We start from the raw sequence: 17,719 nt of genomic DNA, 5'->3' as shown, positions 1-17,719 counted from the left end.
CACCCGCGGTAGAGATCATTATTAATTTTGCATAACGACCTTCTCATGACAAAAAGGAATAGGTGATAAAAAGCATAATCATGGCCGGCCAGCCTAAGTGTAATGCCAAAATCATATTCATGAGAGCCACAGCTACAGCCTAGCCACATGCACTGCATGTATACGTGTTATCAAATCGTATTCATAATTACCAGCATCAGACAGAAAAGTGTTGCCACAGTTACGCATATAAATACTGCTGCACCAGCTGGTGGTGCTGCCACGAACTATAGCTTTTACAACTCAGAGCTATAAGTGGAAAAAGTGTGTACGTAATGATCATTGTAAAAGTATAGCCTCAGTGATTTTCCAAATCATTATAATGGGCCTATTTTGCCTATTGTAAGCCATTTGAGTGCTCACACTTGAGTCAGGATAATATGCATTTGGCACAATTATTATTATAGAACAATTCTCGAAAAAAGCGGCCTTATATATATAAGAGCCCTGGTGTATTATACCTATTATACATGCATACTTGGATCTCAAAGCGCACATTATAGATTATCAATGGAGAAAGTGGGTGAATTGCAGCTACTCCTATTGTGCATGTATACATGCATGCACATGTAATGCATATATATACAACTGGTACAGTTTATAGTGATTTCCTATGACATTAGCTATATAGTAGCTATATTATTATAGACAGGATACACTATGCAAATTTGAGAGTTGAGCACATGCATGCATGAGTGCATGGTGTGTTCATGGTTGTGCAGTTATGAATGAGAATGCAGGAAACATATAGTACTTAGTCTAGTGATAGTAGCATAATTATATCCTTTTTAACTGTGTTGCATGTGTTATTGGGACTGTGCATGTGCAGGTATGAATACGCTAAGCATGCATGTGCTGTGTTCAGTTGCCACTTGGGGGCGAAACTGTGCACTTATGAATCTATACAGCACATGCGCAGGGAATGCTTGACTGTACACACTGTTCAGGTATTATTAATTGATGATTAAGATTCTACCATGCAGGGTTTTTATGTGTAAATTTGTTGCCAATTAATGTATGCCAACGTGCATGTGTAGTGCATGATCTTTTCAATACTGTGTTATCAGAGGAGGGAGGACACAATTAACCTTAGGCACTAATTATGACCAAATTCGTTAAACGATTCATTCCTTTATTGGACACGGCCACTTGCTAAGGAAGCGTTGCTTGTTGTAATAATTATGGGTGGGAGTATATATATAGACATAGACTCACATACTACACTGTAAAAAGAGATGTGCCATTATAGCGCGTGTAGCGTGTTATACATGTGCCAAACTGCTTAAAGTGTGTTATTTACCCTCTAGAAAAGTTTATCACAGCTAAAAGTATGTCGTTTTGACCCACTGAATGAAAACGACCCATTACACATGTGTCGTTTCTTATGCACATTACATATAAACATGATTGTTGCAAGTGATAACACAATCACTTGTAAAAATCATACTTCATATGTCCCTGGCAACAAATGTGACATAGCAACGAGTGAGACTGCTTAAATGGTAGCTAGCTAGTTAGTTCAACCAAGTATAGTACAGTACAGTCGAGACAACTGTTCACTTCAAAGAATTGAACTGCTGGAACCACCCTCAACTCTGAAACTACCCAGTTTTTCAGTGGTAGGTTTATATTCTCTATTAAAAAGACTATTAATATGTAATTATTGCAGAATTGATAGACTCTACTTGTTTTTTTGGCTTATAAGTCAGTAATTCTCCTTTCTCAACAATGGCAGACTCCTTCGATTGTGATAGTGTACGAAACAGAGGGGCTCAAAGATACGCTTCCTATTGTTATAGCTATATATACAAGATTTTTTGCCACAACACATACACACATTGGATTTGTATGCTATTATTCTACATGTAGGCCCTCTTAACCATCCTCAAACTGCCCTAACATTTATTTGTGCAGTCTGACTCTTTTTACTAGCCGTTGTCAAGGCATTTACACAAATTTGAGTACAGTACTAATAAATAAATAACTATTATTGTAGCTCATCAGCAATCATAATTATTCTTCTGCAGGTAGGCCTTCCTAACCACCCTCCAAGTGAGCTAGCTGTCTGAATCTTAATACTAGTCCCTGTCAGGGCACACATTTGAGGTACGTTTCCTATCAATTTAATTTATTACATACAACGGTTTTACCACATTTTTTGCCACAACACATACACACATTGGATTTGTATGCTATTATTCTACATGTAGGCCCTCTTAACCATCCTTAATCTGCTCTAACATTTATTTTTGCGGTCCGATTCTTTTTTCTAGCCATTGTCAAGGCATTTACACAAATTTGAGTACTATTATTGTCATCAGCATAGTTATTATTCTGCAGGTAGGCCATCCTAACCACCCTCCAAGTGAGCTAGCTGTCTGAATCTTAATACTGGTCCCTGTCAGGTCACAAATTTGAGGTACATTTCCTATTTAATTTATTATAGCCATACATACAAGTTTTACCACATTTTTTGCCACAACACATACACACATTGGATTTGTATGCTATTATTCTATGGAGCGCCAAAGTGGACAAAAATATCGACGATTGATAGGCCAAGATCGTGAGTACATAATCGATCCAAAAGTGGGCGCGGTCATACATTTTTGATGATCGAAAAATATCAACAATGGATAGGCCAAGATCGTTAGTACATAATCGATCCAAAAGTGGGCCGCCCATACATTTTTGATAGTTTGATAATGCCGCGCCAATTGATATTCGATCTACATGCAACCTGTGTGATGATTTAGTCTATTATCGACCTCTCAATCGTAGACATTGTGTTTGATATTCAAGAAGGTGTTAGCCTCGAGACCACGTCTTATTTCAATCGGCGTGGTCTCGAGGCTAAGAACGTGTCAGCCTAGCCTCGATTCAAGGCCTAGTAAAATCAGCACTTTCTACTGAAGACCACGCCCTTTCTATGAGACTATGCTATGTAAAGGGCGTGGTCTCTACTCTAGTTCTCACCTACAATAATAGCAGCTATTTTCTTTGCCAAGATCAAGAGCATGATAAGTGAGCCAAGCTGATTAATTCGATTGAGGGAGGGCATAGAGTATTAAGGTACTATAATTATTTGGTACTGTTTTATTAATCTTTAGTTTAGTAGGCTAACACAACCGTTTTCTACTTTGTTCGTTTGTTCTTGTAAGTATAAAAGAGTCATGGTGTAAGGTTGAGGATCTTCTCAAAGTCATAGGTAGCCTAACAGAATGACGTGTATGCGTATGTATTTATATTGTGGGGAAAGGACGTCCCTCCCCAAACTGGACGTGAGCTATTGTATGCATATACCTACCTAGAATATTAAACTTTGTAATGCTTTACAATGTAATGAAGGCTAATGAACTTGTCAATCTAATTCCCCCTCCCCTACCGGGGGTGGGGATTAGACCAATCACATGATATAATACCCCTACCTTTGGGCATGTTATTTGGTTTAATCCCCCTAGTACAACATGGGGGTTATGTGGGGAATAGACCTATCACTACGTATAGCGAGAAGATAACAAATACAGAATCACTATATAAATATTGACAGCTATACTCTTATAAAGCAAAAAGGCAGAGATTGCTTAGGATTAATAAACTGCTCTCACTGTACTCAGCATGTGTTGGAAGGATGAGTATGGCATGTGATCTTTTGACCCAATGCATGCATCAGGTGATCTGTCTAAGTCCCCTAGGTAGGGACAGAGGAGGTCCGACATGCGTGCACGAATCACTACAAGTTCAGTGCATTACAAGTTCAGTGCATTTGGCCTGGACATTATCACGTGACCGCAATGATATCAATGTACTGAACTTGTAGTGATTCGTGCATGTCAGACCTCCTCTGAGGTAGGGGAGCAACTTCAAGTCTAATCCCCAACTAATCCCCACCTGGGGGAGGTGGGGCATTACTTTTACAAGTGCACAAATAAGTCTATAAAGACACACCCTCACTGTTAGGTACCATTTTCCTCACATGGCGATTTCTTTCCTTAGAATGTCAGCTTCTGAGATGATTGACTTCTTGCTTGAGGCTGAAGATACTATTACGAGAACAAACATGATGATACTTGAAGGTGATTTAACTGTTGTCGAAGATGCACTTTGTACTGCTGAGATGGTCCTTGGAGATATTCTGAGTGCTGAAGATTTGTTACCTTTTGGAAGTGGAGAAATATTAGTTGAACATGTGAGAAACATAGTTGTGTGTATTAATGAGGTGATTGATGATGAACACCGTTGTCACATTAGGGGACGACCACAAATACCAATTAGTGAAGAAAGCCTTATTTTGCTGCTAAAAGCTCATTTTTCAACTACAGCCATTGGGAAAATGTTAGGCGTTTCATCTCGTACAATAAGGAGAAGAATAGTTCAATACGGAATGCAAGATGAGATAACATTCTCAGGGTTGAGCGACTCTGAGCTTGATGATATTACAACAAATTTTATCAGGACGCATCCTAATTCTGGAGAACGATCACTAAGTGGCTTTTTGTGGAGTATAGGTATTCGGATCCAGCGCGCAAGAGTCAGGGAAAGTCTGAAGAGAATTGATCCCATTGGTGTGGCTTCACGCTTCCGGCAAGTTCTCCACCGGCGAAAATATAATGTATGCATGCCAAACAGCCTCTGGCACATAGACGGTTATCATAGGCTCATTAAATGGCGTATTGTCATACATGGAGGCATTGACGGCTACTCCCGACTCCCTGTATATATGAAAGCTTCCACAAACAACAGGGCAGAGACAGTTTTAGACAGTTTTTTGAGTGCAGTTCATGAGTATGGTCTACCCTCTAGAGTCCGAAGTGACAAGGGAGGAGAAAATGTGCTGGTGTCTCAGTTTATGCTTGATCATCCAGAACGTGGGCCCGGACGTAAAAGTTTTATTACAGGACGGAGTGTCCACAATCAACGAATTGAGAGGTTGTGGAGGGACCTATTCACAGGATGCATATCACTCTACTACGAGGTGTTCTCCTCCTTACAAGAAGATGGATTGTTGGACCCTCTGTGCAATACAGACCTGTTTTCCTTGCATTACATATATATCCCCCGAATCAACAGCCATTTGGATGAATTTCGCCAATCGTATGCTCATCATCGTTTAAGAACTGAGAAGAATCAGACTCCATACCAGTTGTGGACGAAAGGATTGTTACAAGGGTCAGGTGATGCTGCTGCTATACAAGGTGTTGCAAGTGATACATTGGTAAGAGTACAATGTAATTGTTTTGGGTGTTAGAGTGTTAGTTATTAATGTTTTCTTCAGTGTTATCACAATGTGATTTATTGTAGGAATATTTTGGAATTGACTGGGAAGGTCCCGTCACTGTGTCTGATGATCTTGATCGTGTCACTATTCCTGAGACTAGGAATTGCATAAGTAGAGAGCAGCACATTGAGCTAGCACATGCTGTTGATCCTCTTGAAACCTGTGATGATCTTGGGATATCTTTGTATATTATCACTCGGGCTTATGTTGAAGCATGTCAGTGACTGTAATTAATTTATATATAGCTAGTGTTTTAGTGTTTATATTTGTTTTGTCATGTGATGCTGAATAAATTAATTTTGGCTACATATTAATTAATTTATATATAGCTAGTGTTTTAGTGTTTATATTTGTTTTGTCATGTGATGTTGAATAAATTAATTTTGTTAACTTGTTATTAGAATCAATCATATAAGGTATATACCATATATTTGACGAAAGTGATGAGGCACAAAAGTGATTACATATGTGATGCCAAAATTAAACTGTCATGGTAGTAATGAATGTGAATCGAAAAAACACTGATAGCTGATTATATCTGAAAAATACACGAATGTTAGTGTTAGCACATTCCAAAACCTCCATGGTTTAGTATTCCATACTCCATGTTTTCTTTAAACCGGAGTTCATCATCATGAAACTTGGTTGGCAATGTTAATTGCAATGCACATGTTGAGGCCAAGGGATAGTTTGAAGTGGAGCTGAAGTGAATACTCACAGGGTTTCGACTATCAAAGCCCAAAACAGGTGGGTAGTCACTGCCAGTGAAGAAGTTTAGAACCTGACCAAGGCTCAACCCTGACTCGCTGCCTCCATCTGCATAAATCGGGGGGAAGCCGTTTAGTGTAGCATGATTTTTAATCTAATTACCTATTACCTTGTATGTTATGCAACATATCCAAAAAAAGCATATACGACGCTTTCTCTTTGACTAATTCAGAAGTTCCAGATTCTGAAAAATGCACGTCACCTATCAGAGACCTAATCATATCTGAACAAAATAAAATGGAGGTAACAAACAAATTAAGAGGGATGCCAACCTACTTGCTGAAAGAGGTGGTTGCATTCCTTCAACAAAGAATGGTTTTAGAATCTCACTGTACTTGGACATGGCCTCCCTCATCCCTAGAATGTTGAGCCCAGCTCGCAACTGGTCCAGAACTGCTTTGTTTCGGTACACAACGAAGTGGAGCAATAGTGCTTTTACAAGCCCAGGTTTCTCTGACATGGTGATGGAAGCAATGGGTTTGGTGTACCCAGCTTCAAGTGCAGTGTCGATATCACTCTGACAAGTCTGTCTAAGGCTTTCATTACATTCAGCTGCCTCGATCTTAAAAAGAAATCATGCAGTTATACATTATTTTTTAATAATGATAAGGTGTTCACCTGAGAGATATATTCCTTGACTTCGTAAGCCGGAACATCCTCCACACTGACATTCACCGATTCTGCACTCACGCCACATAAGTACTCGTATATCGGAGGTGCAATGAATGGAACACCACTGCTGCCTTGGAGTAACCCCATAGCAATCAAATTGCCAACATGTTCAAATTTCTTGTTCTAGAATAGCATAATTATAATGGAGGCAAATCTATACATAAGAATAGTGAACCTGCAGTGCAACAACATCATGCCTTGGCACCAGGCGATCTCCAACCCCCTCAAACAAAGATGACTTCACTTGCTTAAACAGGAGACACCAAAACTCCCGTTTTAAACCACCCCCATCTTCACCTGCCTCCCCAAGAAACTCCACCTATATTACAGTAACACATGCAATCAATTATAGTGGCCAATGTAAAGTACCTTCTTACAATGATAGTGTGGTCGATTGGAAAAGAACCACGCCTAACGGTGCGTAAAGCATCGTCGAGAACATTTTCCCGTCTCACAGTTACAGTCACTTCTTCACCTGTCACATACTTGGAGAGAGACTTCAGAAGGTCTGCTATTGTTGCAATTGATTCAGAACTGAATAGGGCATTCATTTAATCTCAACTACAACCAACTTGCGTAAATTACCTGTTGTTCTTAGAGAGAGAAATTGCACGGTCTATCATCTCTTGCTCGGTTTGTTCAACCTGTAGTAAAAGATATCATCAAAAATCTAGTAAATGTATACACTTCCCACTTACATCATTGTCAGACTCAGAAGAAATTGAAATAAGGGGCTCTGATGTTGGCTTCTTCGGTGGGGGGGGAAGTGTCATCACTATCCCAATGAAGTTCTCGTTTCAAGCTGTAAAGCAATTAATGACATTGTTAAATCATCATTAATTTTTGTAAAGTATCAACCTCAAAGGAGGCCTTCTTGGTGGAACAGGGTCTTCAAAGTCGTCTGAATCACTGTCTGATTCGAGTCCACGGCTCAGACTAATTACAGTATAATTATACATAATTATAATTGATTAATGGCAAGTACCTTGACTTCTTCCACTTGCAAATGTTAACGTGAGCACGTAGGTCAACCACTGGCACTTTAATGTCACAGTGTAAACACTTCTCCTTTAGCTATTAGAGATAGATAATTATACATGTAGCCAACTAGCTGAAGGTGCATGTTCTGTATTTTACCTCATTAGAGTTTCCTGCTATAGGATTGACATCTAAGCTTTTTTGAATGGGTCGGATGAATACCCGGCCATTGCCAATGACGCTCTTTAGTACCTTGGGAGATGCTGCAATTACTGGTGAAATTAATTCCAGATCTTTAGTATTTGGAACACATCGAAGCAGCTCGAACCCTCCACACCCATTCAACTTGGAGAATGATGAGATTATGATTTCGTTGAAGTCCTTTGCAGAGCATTCTATGTCTGGGATTACTGTCTTTTTTTCTCCTAACCCAGCACTGACAAGCACATTTCGGTCATACACACTGCAGGGTACTTTTTTTGCTTCTGTACTGCTGAGACAGACTAACTTCACAGTCCAACTCTTGTGTTTCGTTGAACTCTTTCTCTCATATGGGGCAAAGTTTGCCTTCTGCTCGGATGTTCCCCCTTGGAGTCGTTCCCTGGAAGACGTTCCTTCTTGGAGTCGTTCCCTAACGGAACGAAGGGCTTCTACGGCTCTGCTGCATGACCCACTGGCACCATGCCTCACACCTAATGGATCATTATTAGTAAGATTGTGTATGCACTAATTATATAGCACCACTCTCAATTTATTCTACTCTTGATTATACCAAAATTTATTTGTCCAATGGCCATACCGTATAAGCTCTTTTTATGGCGCCACATTAAAATAATTACGCTGGTAAAGGTGGCTCTATTATGAGGTTGGAAAATTAGTTTCGAGTCTTTAGAAGAGCGCCTTCTAATTGGAGGTAAAAAAACAGCTTTGCAAATGGACTGTGCATGTGCATGGCACCTGCAGCAGTTTTCTTGTTCTTCCAACAGGCCTGTGCGTACGTTGCACACGTTAAAGAGGCACTGTGTGGCCCAAATGTGGAAGGAAGAATTCTGTGATTGGCTTGCTCATTTTACCTCTATTTACCAATGCACCGTCAAAAAATAATTACTCACACGTGGTGGAGCTCCATTAGGAGTTTCAAAAATTACTTTGGAGGCTTCATGGCGCATCTTTAGAGGGGCGCTTTAAAAAATGCTTATATGGTATTAATGTGATACTTATTTTCACACAATCACACATCACTCTAGCTCAATAAAGATGTGCCTTATAATTAGCACCATGTTAGCACGTACGTACTTATAGCTTAGTATAGTACAGAGTACAAAAGATCTACAGAGAACTCCATAAACTCAAGCTAGCTAGCTGCACTTAACACTTACCATGCTGTGAAGGCGTTGACAATGAAGTGGATGTACTGGGTGTAGTGCTCTCAGCCGAGCTCTCAGCCGAGCTCTCAGCAATAGATGCGAGAAGCTTAATAGCCTGCTTGACCTTGTCCTCCATATTACTTGCTACACAACACGTGGTCATTTGCTAACACGCATGCGCCAGTAATAATCACCCCAGCGCCACCGCAGCAAAAATGTATGGCCGCGCCCACTTTTGGATCGATTATTATGTACTAACGATCTTGGCCTATCCATCGTCGATATTTTTCGATCATCAAATATGTATGACCGCGCCCACTTTTGGATCGATTATGTACTAACGATCTTGGCCTATCCATTGTCGATATTTTTCGATCATAAAAAATGTATGACCGCGCCCACTTTTGGATCGATTTATGTACTCACGATCTTGGCCTATCAATTGTCGATATTTTTGTCCACTTTGGCGCTCCATATTATTCTACATGTACACAGAGTGTGCTGTTTTAGACCCTGAGCGTGTGCTATATTAGCACCGTGGTGTGCTAAACAGTGATTCAGCACACTACATGTGCTGTTTTGTAGGCATATAGCACTAGACTCGCAAGCCACTCCCTTTTCTCTGATTGGACGGGGGCGGGAGAAAAGGGACTGGTGACTCTGGGCTACAGCTTGTGTAAATCAGGAATGCTATTAAATATTAATGTCACGTGCAAATTATCCAATTTATTCTGATGTGTCAAAAGCTAAAGACACACAGAAGACAAGTATACAGATCTATCTAGCCAGCCTTTTGATATTATAGATCCTTGTACCAGTGTCTGTTGTGCCACAACTTGTGGATTAGCATGGAACAGCTGATGAACGTAGAAATCTTGGCAGTCCTTCTTTGAACCGAGGAGTGGCAGCGATTTAAGACAACTTGTACAAGTCTGACTACACTCAATTCAACTGCTGCCCTCTGCCATTATCTGTCTTGTATTGTACAGGTTATTAAAAGCTTTAGGCAACCAATGACTTTCGGCTGCCAGTTCTCATCACATAAAACTAAAACAAGCCATAGATTGAAGCTAATCTCTGCTGGTGTCTTAGATGACTATATCCGAGCTGAATGCCTGATGTCGTTATTACTCCATCATCTTCTCTTTTCTAGCACTAGCATCCATTCTCAAACTGTAGCTAAGAAGCCCGCGACCACTTTTGCAGGCTACGCAATTCTACTTAACCTCACGCAATTTTTGGATCACGTGGAAAAATCAATGAATAATCTCTACCCAAATTCTGGTAGAGACACAAAATGTAGCCCAGAGTCACCAGTCCCTTTTCTCCCGCCCCCGTCCAATTAGAGAAAAAGGAGTGGCTTGCGAGTCTAATATAGCACAGCCTACGTGTTGTATTGATGTGCTTTTTCATGGCTTGTGATTTTGATGTTCGATTAATGTGCTAAATAGACTGTGCTAAATGTAATGGGTGTGCTGAAACAGGTAAACATGCTAATTCAGCACAGTGTGCTGTTTTCAGTACCAAATAAGGGCATGCAGTACAACAGATGTGCACCTGCAGCTGCATAGCAACAAAGATTTTTTTTTGCTGTTCTTGCAAAGAAGAAAAGAAGTTGGAGTGAGTTTAGACATGGTTTGAGAGCTGTTTGAAAAAACTGTGGAACTAGGTAAGTTTCCCTCAACATGCTGAACAATGCTGTACAATGTAATTGCACAGCTATTGTATTGTACCAGGTGTCGTACAGTACACAAGGGAGCATCTGTACAATGTAATTGCACAGCTATTGTATTGTACCAGGTGTCGTACAGTACACAGGGGAACATCTGTACAATGTAATTGCACAGCTATTGTATAATAATTATTGTACCAATTGTACCAGGGTGTCATACAGTACACAGGGGGAGCATCTGTACAATGTAATTGCACAACTATTGTATTGTACCAGGTGTCATACAGTACACAGGGGAGCATCTGTACAATTAATTGCACAGCTATTGTATAATAATTATTGTACCAATTGTACCAGGGTGTCATACAGTACACAGGGGAAGTATCCCCCCTGGTTCCAACCCCTCCCCCCCTAAAATTTGCATTCAGGTATTAGTAATGTTGTATGACTGAGTATCCATAGTCTGTATAGCTACTAACCAGGGTATTGAAATAACATGCAGTTGACTTTTTTTAAAAGAATGCCTTATATTTCCCCCCTCTACTTTAAAATCCTGTATGACACCCTGTAATAACTCTACAATATAATAATTATGCAGGAAGGACAAGCAAGTAAAAGGTTGAATGGGGGCTCAACAAAGTGGAGACCAATTGAAGCCTATATTGCCCAAGTTTAATAGCACAATAAGTGAGTTATTTACTTCTTCTAATGAAAGCACCGCGGGTGCTGATGCCTCGGTGGAGGTGCCAAAGCTACATAACATAAAACTACTAATAGCTAGCTTTTATACACACATTGATTGATGATAATTATTTTTGCTGCGCATGCAATCGCAGGGAAACTCAAATAGTGGGTAGTGATCGACCCATGATTGTTGTTAAAAACGATTGATGCCTAAAGCTAAAATTAATGGCTGCAAGTCAGCAGAGCCTTGCAGCTCTCTTCTCACTCTTGCAGCTAGCGTTCTAGTGCAGAACTAACTACTAAGTAGAGTAGCAACACTCTGTGAACGATACAATACTATTGCACTTTACAAATGCGGTGTGCTGTGTTTTTGAATACAAAGCGACAATCCTCTAGTAATATAATATCCAGCTAAATTTTGCTTAGCTATAAGCCTCAGGGGCGTAGCTACCATTGTTTCCTGGTTGCCCAGAAACCCCCCCAGGAGCTGCTGAGAAAATTGGGCAGGGCTCTCCTATCAAGCAGCCCTGCCCATCTTTTCTGCATCGTGGCTGCAAATCAATCATCAGAGCTAGCTAGAGATGGCACCATGAAGCGTTTCACTTTGGCTTTGTCTCAGCTAGTCTCAGCTAGCTAGCTACCTCAAATAAAGAAGACCAAGACTTAAGTTCTAGTATCAATCCCAGTATTCTCAGACTCAGCTCTAAGCACAACTTTATTCAGGAAGTATAAGTTTAGAACAATCTCAGCTACATGAAACCTCTCAGGTAAATGACATTTAATTGTGCTCAGCTAGACTAGCAATACACAATTAATTAACACCTGCCTTTTAGTATGTCTATAGCTAGCTAGCTACACAGCCAAAAATCCACGGGGCGTGTCAGGTCCGTTACAGGAAGTTTACCACATCCTGATACGGGACCGTTGGGGTTAGACACTACTAAACAGGCCGTTCACATACAGCCTGTAAACTGCCCGTACAAACGGCCTGTATTCAGCCTGTATCATACTTTTCTCATGCACAATTTAATAAGCTAGTATCATGCTTCAAAAGGTCACAATTCAAAGACAAAGAAGACAAGAACAAGATATATATATATATTAATTTCTGTTTAGCTACATTATGCCTCTCATTATCATGTCCGTGTCTTCACATCCCCACGGTGGCACTGCAGATAAAACAACCAGTTGAACCGTACGTTAACGCCACATAAGTATACTAACTTACTGTATTTATATTCGTCTTGTTTTTGTGCACAAAGATAGACTCTGAGGAGAAGAGGCTGGGAATTATACAAAAAATACACCACTGCTTACCGGCGTACTATGAAGTCAGTGAACAGCTTGAAGGGCCGTTCTTCATCTCCGAGATAGCTCGCCAGCTGTACACTAATAATACTTATTCACATAGATTAAACTAAGTTGCTTACCAGGCAATTGTTGCATTCTCTTTATCATTCGTCTAAAAACTTCAATCTATGAGGCATATAATGCACCACCAAACACATACAAAATAATGGCACTTACCTAACACATCCAGACTCCAACTCGGCATGCCAATAAAGAAATCTATTAAATAACATGTGTAACGAGTGCTAAAGATGAAAACAATAAACAAACCTTGAGTTTTGCAACATCTGAAGAAGAGTTAGAAGATTAAAAGAAGAACACACCACTGTCCACTGTGAATAATCTTACCGGCGTACTATGAAGTCAGTCAACAGCTTACAGTGTGCTGTACACATTACAAGGGCTCTTTTTCATCTCGAAGATATCCCGCAACTGTACACCAATACGCTATTCACACAGATTACATACTTGCTGAATTTTCTTACCAGGAAACTGTTGCTTTATCTTTAGTTCATTCTTCTGACAACATCTAGTGTCTACAGAAGCAATAACGTATCACAAACACAACAGAACAGTGGCACTTACGTAATTAGTCCAGACTTCAACTCGGCAGCATTATCTAAAGTCAATTTGATTGCGTGTTTAATATGTGAATGCTAGTGAAAGAGAATAACAAACCTGGGAGCATTCTTCAACACCTCTTTATCAAAAGTGAAAAAACTTCAGATGGGAGCCTACGATGAGGAGGATTATTTCAAAAAGGAAGCAAAACGAAACGTTTACCTTGTAAAATTGGCCAGTGTTCCAGCTTCAAAAGTCCATAACAACGTGCAAACCTGAATTTATAAACATACAGTAGAAGTGAAATTTACAGACCTTTGCTGCCAACTACACTAGAGGTCAAATTCACTACAGATTTGAAATAGCTGTGGAACTAGAGGAACACAAACTGCATGCTATGAGAAAGTTCAATAAAAATAATATAACTGTTTAATATAATAATATGCTGCTACAGCTTCACCTTTTTCTGTTCACAGGTAGACTAATAGTGTATAGTCCTCTTCAAGTTGTCTTTTTGGACCAGCAGCTCCTCTTGTGACAAGCAGCAGGATTTTTTCTCAGAGCTCTGTCTGTCTCATTCTCTTTTTGTAGTCAGGTGACGTCATCCTGCCCCAAGCTAGCGCATGCGCATAAGCTACAGCGCATAAGCTACAGCTGCAACAGCCTGTATACAGGACGTGGATGCTACGCCCTAATTACATGCCCGTATCCACGGGCTGTAAACAGGACGTGGGCTAACGTCCTGTTTACAGCCCGTGAGAACGGCCTGTATATAGGCCGTGGGTGGGCTACATCCTGTATACAGGCCGTTCACGGGGCCGTAACGGCCCGTTTTCAACTAACGGCCTGAAAAGGACCCGTGGATTTTTGGCTGTGTAGCTTCTCACAAACATGTAAAAAAAGTCAATGAGCAGTAGGTGTGCCCCAATCAAGAGGGTGTGGCACCGGAAGTGGGCGTGGTCAAAAATTTCGTGGCGCTACCGCGCCGCTGATTTTTATAAGGAAACCCCTGTCTCAAAAGTCTGGCTACGTCCCTGAGCCTATAGTTCTACATAGATCTAACAAAGAAATATAACGCACCATTCACCGCACTATAATACAAAGCTAGCAAGCTGCAAAATTTCATGATAACTATAGCTGCATGGGTGACCAAAGTAATTTTAACAACAGAAAAAAGCTCTTATCTTGAGCGTCCTTTTTAGCGTTTAATTTGCGCTGTATGTATATTATGCACGTACTACGTAAACGGAACGGGGACTTTATATTTACCATTTTGTAAGTTCATAATTGATAAAAATTGCTGCTACAGAAATCCCAAATTTCCTTGTGCGCAAAACGATTTTTAAAACAGTTCTATTGATATAATAATTTGCAAGTATAATTTTGTGTTCATGTTACAGTTTAGAAATTAGGCTGTAGCTGCCTTAGTTTTTTCACTACCAATTTCTATAGTGCTTGCTGGATTGATGACAGGGTATATAGGGTTCTGATTTCACCAGTAACGTTTCTTGTCTTTACGAGGAACACCGAGATCCAATGATTACCGCTCTCAGTCCATTGTCTGAATATGAGATGTGTGTTCAGTTGAGGCAGTTCGTGCAGCTATGAATGTACTTTGAGAATGCAGGGACAATGATCATTGTAAGCATTATATCCTTTTAACAGTGATGTGTACAATTAAGGCTGTGCAATTATGGATGAAATACAATGATTATTGTTATCCTTTAATAGTGATGTGTATACAATTGAGGCTGTGCAGGAAACATGATTATAGTAAAAGCATTATTAATATATCCTTTTTAACAGTGCAGCTGTGCGGCTGGCGTTACGAGATGAAACAATGATTATAGCAAACTAAGCATTATGCATGTAGAACACACCTAGCCAAGATTAATTGTGTGCCGAGGATGGCCTCTCGGTTAATGTGGTGCACAAGGCACAGTGCATTACGTAAACAATTCGTCTTTTCTTTATTTACTACTCCATTATTGGACACGCCCACTCGCTAAGGAAGTGTTACTTGTTGTAATAATTATGGCGAGGGGTATGGACTCGATCACCACACACTCAGAAATTCTCACCTATACAATATTAATAATACTCTGCTATATTTGTGGTAATTTTGTACGTTTACCAGCAACCGCATAATTATTGTATCATAAGTAGTTGGGTTTGTTTGTGCAATGATGCACTACTGGTATTCCAGGAGAAGTTCAGCAATGCGTAGCAGATGGTACCTATAATTATATGCTATAACAGGAGGAAACAATCATTACAGGAATGCATGTGCCTGGGGCAATTACACAGCCTGGCCTAATAAGTATAGTTGGGTTTGTTTGTGCAATGATGCACTAGCTACTGGTGTCCCAGGAGAAGTTCAGCAATGCGTAGCAGATGGTACCTATAATTATATGCTATAACAGGAGGAAACAATCATTGCAGGAATGCATGTGCCTGGGGCAATTTACACAGCCTGGCCTAATAAGTAGTTGGGTTTGTTTGTGCACTGATGCACCTCATAAGCGACGTCAGGCTGTGTAATTGCCCCAAGCACAGTCATGCAATGATTGTTTCCTCCTGTTATAGTCTGCCATGCTATGCTGCACTTTTCCTGGGATACCATGCAGTAGTGCATCCATCACCCCCACCACATCCACCGTCTGAGTTGTGGCGAGAGTCCAGGAATTGTGATGACTCAGCAATACAATTAAGTACATGGTTGTATATTATAGACTGCATGTCGTACGTGTATACGGTGTATTTGTTTCATGACCTGTGATTATATGCAGTGTAAGTAGCTCAACATGCATGTGTACAGTTGCATCATGGGAATGCTTTAAGTTTAGTGAACGAATTATATTAATTGTCTGTGAAGAAATAATTGTAACTCGAAGTATTGTTGAGAGCTAAATATATGCAGTCGGGCTATTCTTGCATGCCCGGCCCATTATGGTGTTGTTAAATATTCACGAGATTCACAATGCATGTGTGTTATCTGATTTAAGGGTGTGACAGTATTCATTCACTTCCTGTATGTCATCAGTGACAGAGACTCAGATAGTGTTGTCACAATTACATAATTATCCCATGATACTCAACTGCTAAATAACAGTGTCTAAGCATTTTAGATCATAGCAACCATGAGTATTTAGCCAATCAGATTTGAATGGTTCTTATCTAATCTTTGCTACATGATTTTCTAAGTGAAGTACATGATTTTCTATTGAAGTACATGATTTTCTAAATTGGATAGAACATTTCCTCTAACCAATCAGATTGCAGTATTTATGGCAAACATGATCTAATGATATATAGCTACACAACTTGATCATAGCTGCACAACTTGAGTGTTAAACTGGTGACTTCTACAACTCAACCAAGAATACAGTGTTATTACAAGGTAAGTATACACTTATATACATATATATATATACGTCTAACTGGTGACATCGGACTTTAGTCAAAAAATTCTCAAAAGCAAATTCTGTCATGGCAACCCCATCGAACTGTGTCAAGGATGTTACAATGTTAACAGGACCCGAGGTAAATCAAATCAAAATGCATGCAATAGCAACTATACTTGTGTTGTATCTCTATAGCTATATAGGCTACTACCTTTCCACTGTATAGTTGTGGGAAGAAAACCTAAAAACTTAATTACTCTGGAATTCAGCAAAACTACTAAAATTCACTCAAAACACTTATTACAAGAAAAACATGACCAATCAGTCAGAAGAGTTTGACGTCATTGGGCAACAAGTTAGTTATTGTAGGACTGCAGGTGCCCTCATGCAATATGCCACCATGTATGGCACATTACACTCGTGCTGGGCAATAACTAATACATTATGTATTGCATATATAACTGACTACTAAATATGCATGCAGGATGTGTTGGGAGTACGCCATAAAAATATAATTGTAAAATAATCATTATTAGCTATACTGTATTGGGAAGTTAGTGTGACTCGTGATGTATTCCGTCCATCTCAGCATAGCTCTCTCTCTGACACTCTCGTGGGCAGGGGACTATGAGGAGGACACAAAGAGAGAGAGAGAAGATAATACTTATACAGTGACTCACAAATATCTATACTGCATGTAATATTATATTACTGCCTCACTTTGTCTATTCTTTTTTTGCTACTTTCTATTTATGGATGAACAATAACAAATGCCTTTCCTTAATTTTAAGTGCATAATAACATACATGTTATACCTATTGCATGTACATGCAGATATAGAACCTCGATTATTCCTCTGGAAATTTCTCTAGGACACATGCAGGGTCCTAATGCGCATGTGCAATTAACAGCTGTTACCATGATGACCCGGTAGTCAAAAAAGTGG

The 17,719-nt window shown here is 39.8% G+C and overlaps 2 protein-coding genes and 2 long non-coding RNA genes across 9 annotated transcripts; 2 read left to right on the top strand and 2 right to left on the bottom strand.

Moving 5' to 3' along the window:
• The first annotated feature begins 1,834 nt into the window (after positions 1–1,834).
• Positions 1,835–17,544, top strand: LOC135336236 (uncharacterized). Of its 5 annotated transcripts, none has more exons than XR_010394802.1 (7): positions 1,835–2,145; positions 2,380–2,458; positions 10,624–11,050; positions 11,132–15,010; positions 16,685–16,769; positions 16,830–16,912; positions 17,363–17,544. It is a non-coding gene; the product is annotated as an uncharacterized LOC135336236 (long non-coding RNA). The 5 variants fall into 5 exon arrangements; XR_010394800.1 differs by having other exon boundaries at positions 10,624–11,461; positions 14,822–15,010; XR_010394799.1 differs by having other exon boundaries at positions 10,666–15,010.
• LOC135336226 (uncharacterized) lies at positions 2,556–5,711 on the top strand. The gene is made up of 3 exons (XM_064531976.1): positions 2,556–3,111; positions 4,036–5,254; positions 5,341–5,711. The coding sequence occupies exons 2-3, from the start codon at positions 4,037–4,039 to the stop codon at positions 5,539–5,541; spliced, it is 1,419 nt and encodes a 472-aa protein (XP_064388046.1). The 5' UTR covers positions 2,556–3,111; position 4,036; the 3' UTR covers positions 5,542–5,711.
• Positions 5,695–9,383, bottom strand: LOC135336230 (E3 ubiquitin-protein ligase HUWE1-like). Its single transcript, XM_064531981.1, has 12 exons — positions 9,115–9,383; positions 7,895–8,427; positions 7,743–7,831; positions 7,616–7,693; positions 7,456–7,559; positions 7,343–7,401; positions 7,135–7,291; positions 6,933–7,076; positions 6,704–6,880; positions 6,362–6,647; positions 6,195–6,308; positions 5,695–6,133 (listed from the first exon to the last, which is right to left on the bottom strand). Exons 5-12 carry the CDS (start codon positions 7,528–7,530, stop codon positions 5,880–5,882), a joined length of 1,266 nt encoding a protein of 421 aa, XP_064388051.1. The 5' UTR covers positions 7,531–7,559; positions 7,616–7,693; positions 7,743–7,831; positions 7,895–8,427; positions 9,115–9,383; the 3' UTR covers positions 5,695–5,879.
• On the bottom strand, positions 12,497–13,970 carry LOC135336235 (uncharacterized). 2 transcript variants are annotated; one of them, XR_010394797.1, is made up of 12 exons: positions 13,830–13,970; positions 13,592–13,644; positions 13,487–13,542; positions 13,394–13,427; positions 13,294–13,344; positions 13,157–13,240; positions 13,079–13,095; positions 12,986–13,027; positions 12,889–12,934; positions 12,776–12,840; positions 12,687–12,727; positions 12,497–12,627 (listed from the first exon to the last, which is right to left on the bottom strand). It is a non-coding gene; the product is annotated as an uncharacterized LOC135336235 (long non-coding RNA). The 2 variants fall into 2 exon arrangements; XR_010394796.1 differs by having other exon boundaries at positions 13,079–13,240.
• Positions 17,545–17,719: the final 175 nt, after the last annotated feature.

The sequence above is a fragment of the Halichondria panicea genome, chromosome 5 (assembly GCF_963675165.1).
Source record: "Halichondria panicea chromosome 5, odHalPani1.1, whole genome shotgun sequence".
NCBI lineage: Eukaryota > Metazoa > Porifera > Demospongiae > Suberitida > Halichondriidae > Halichondria > Halichondria panicea.
Note: the sequence above shows the minus strand (reverse complement) of the source record. Positions and strands in the feature narration are given on the sequence as shown.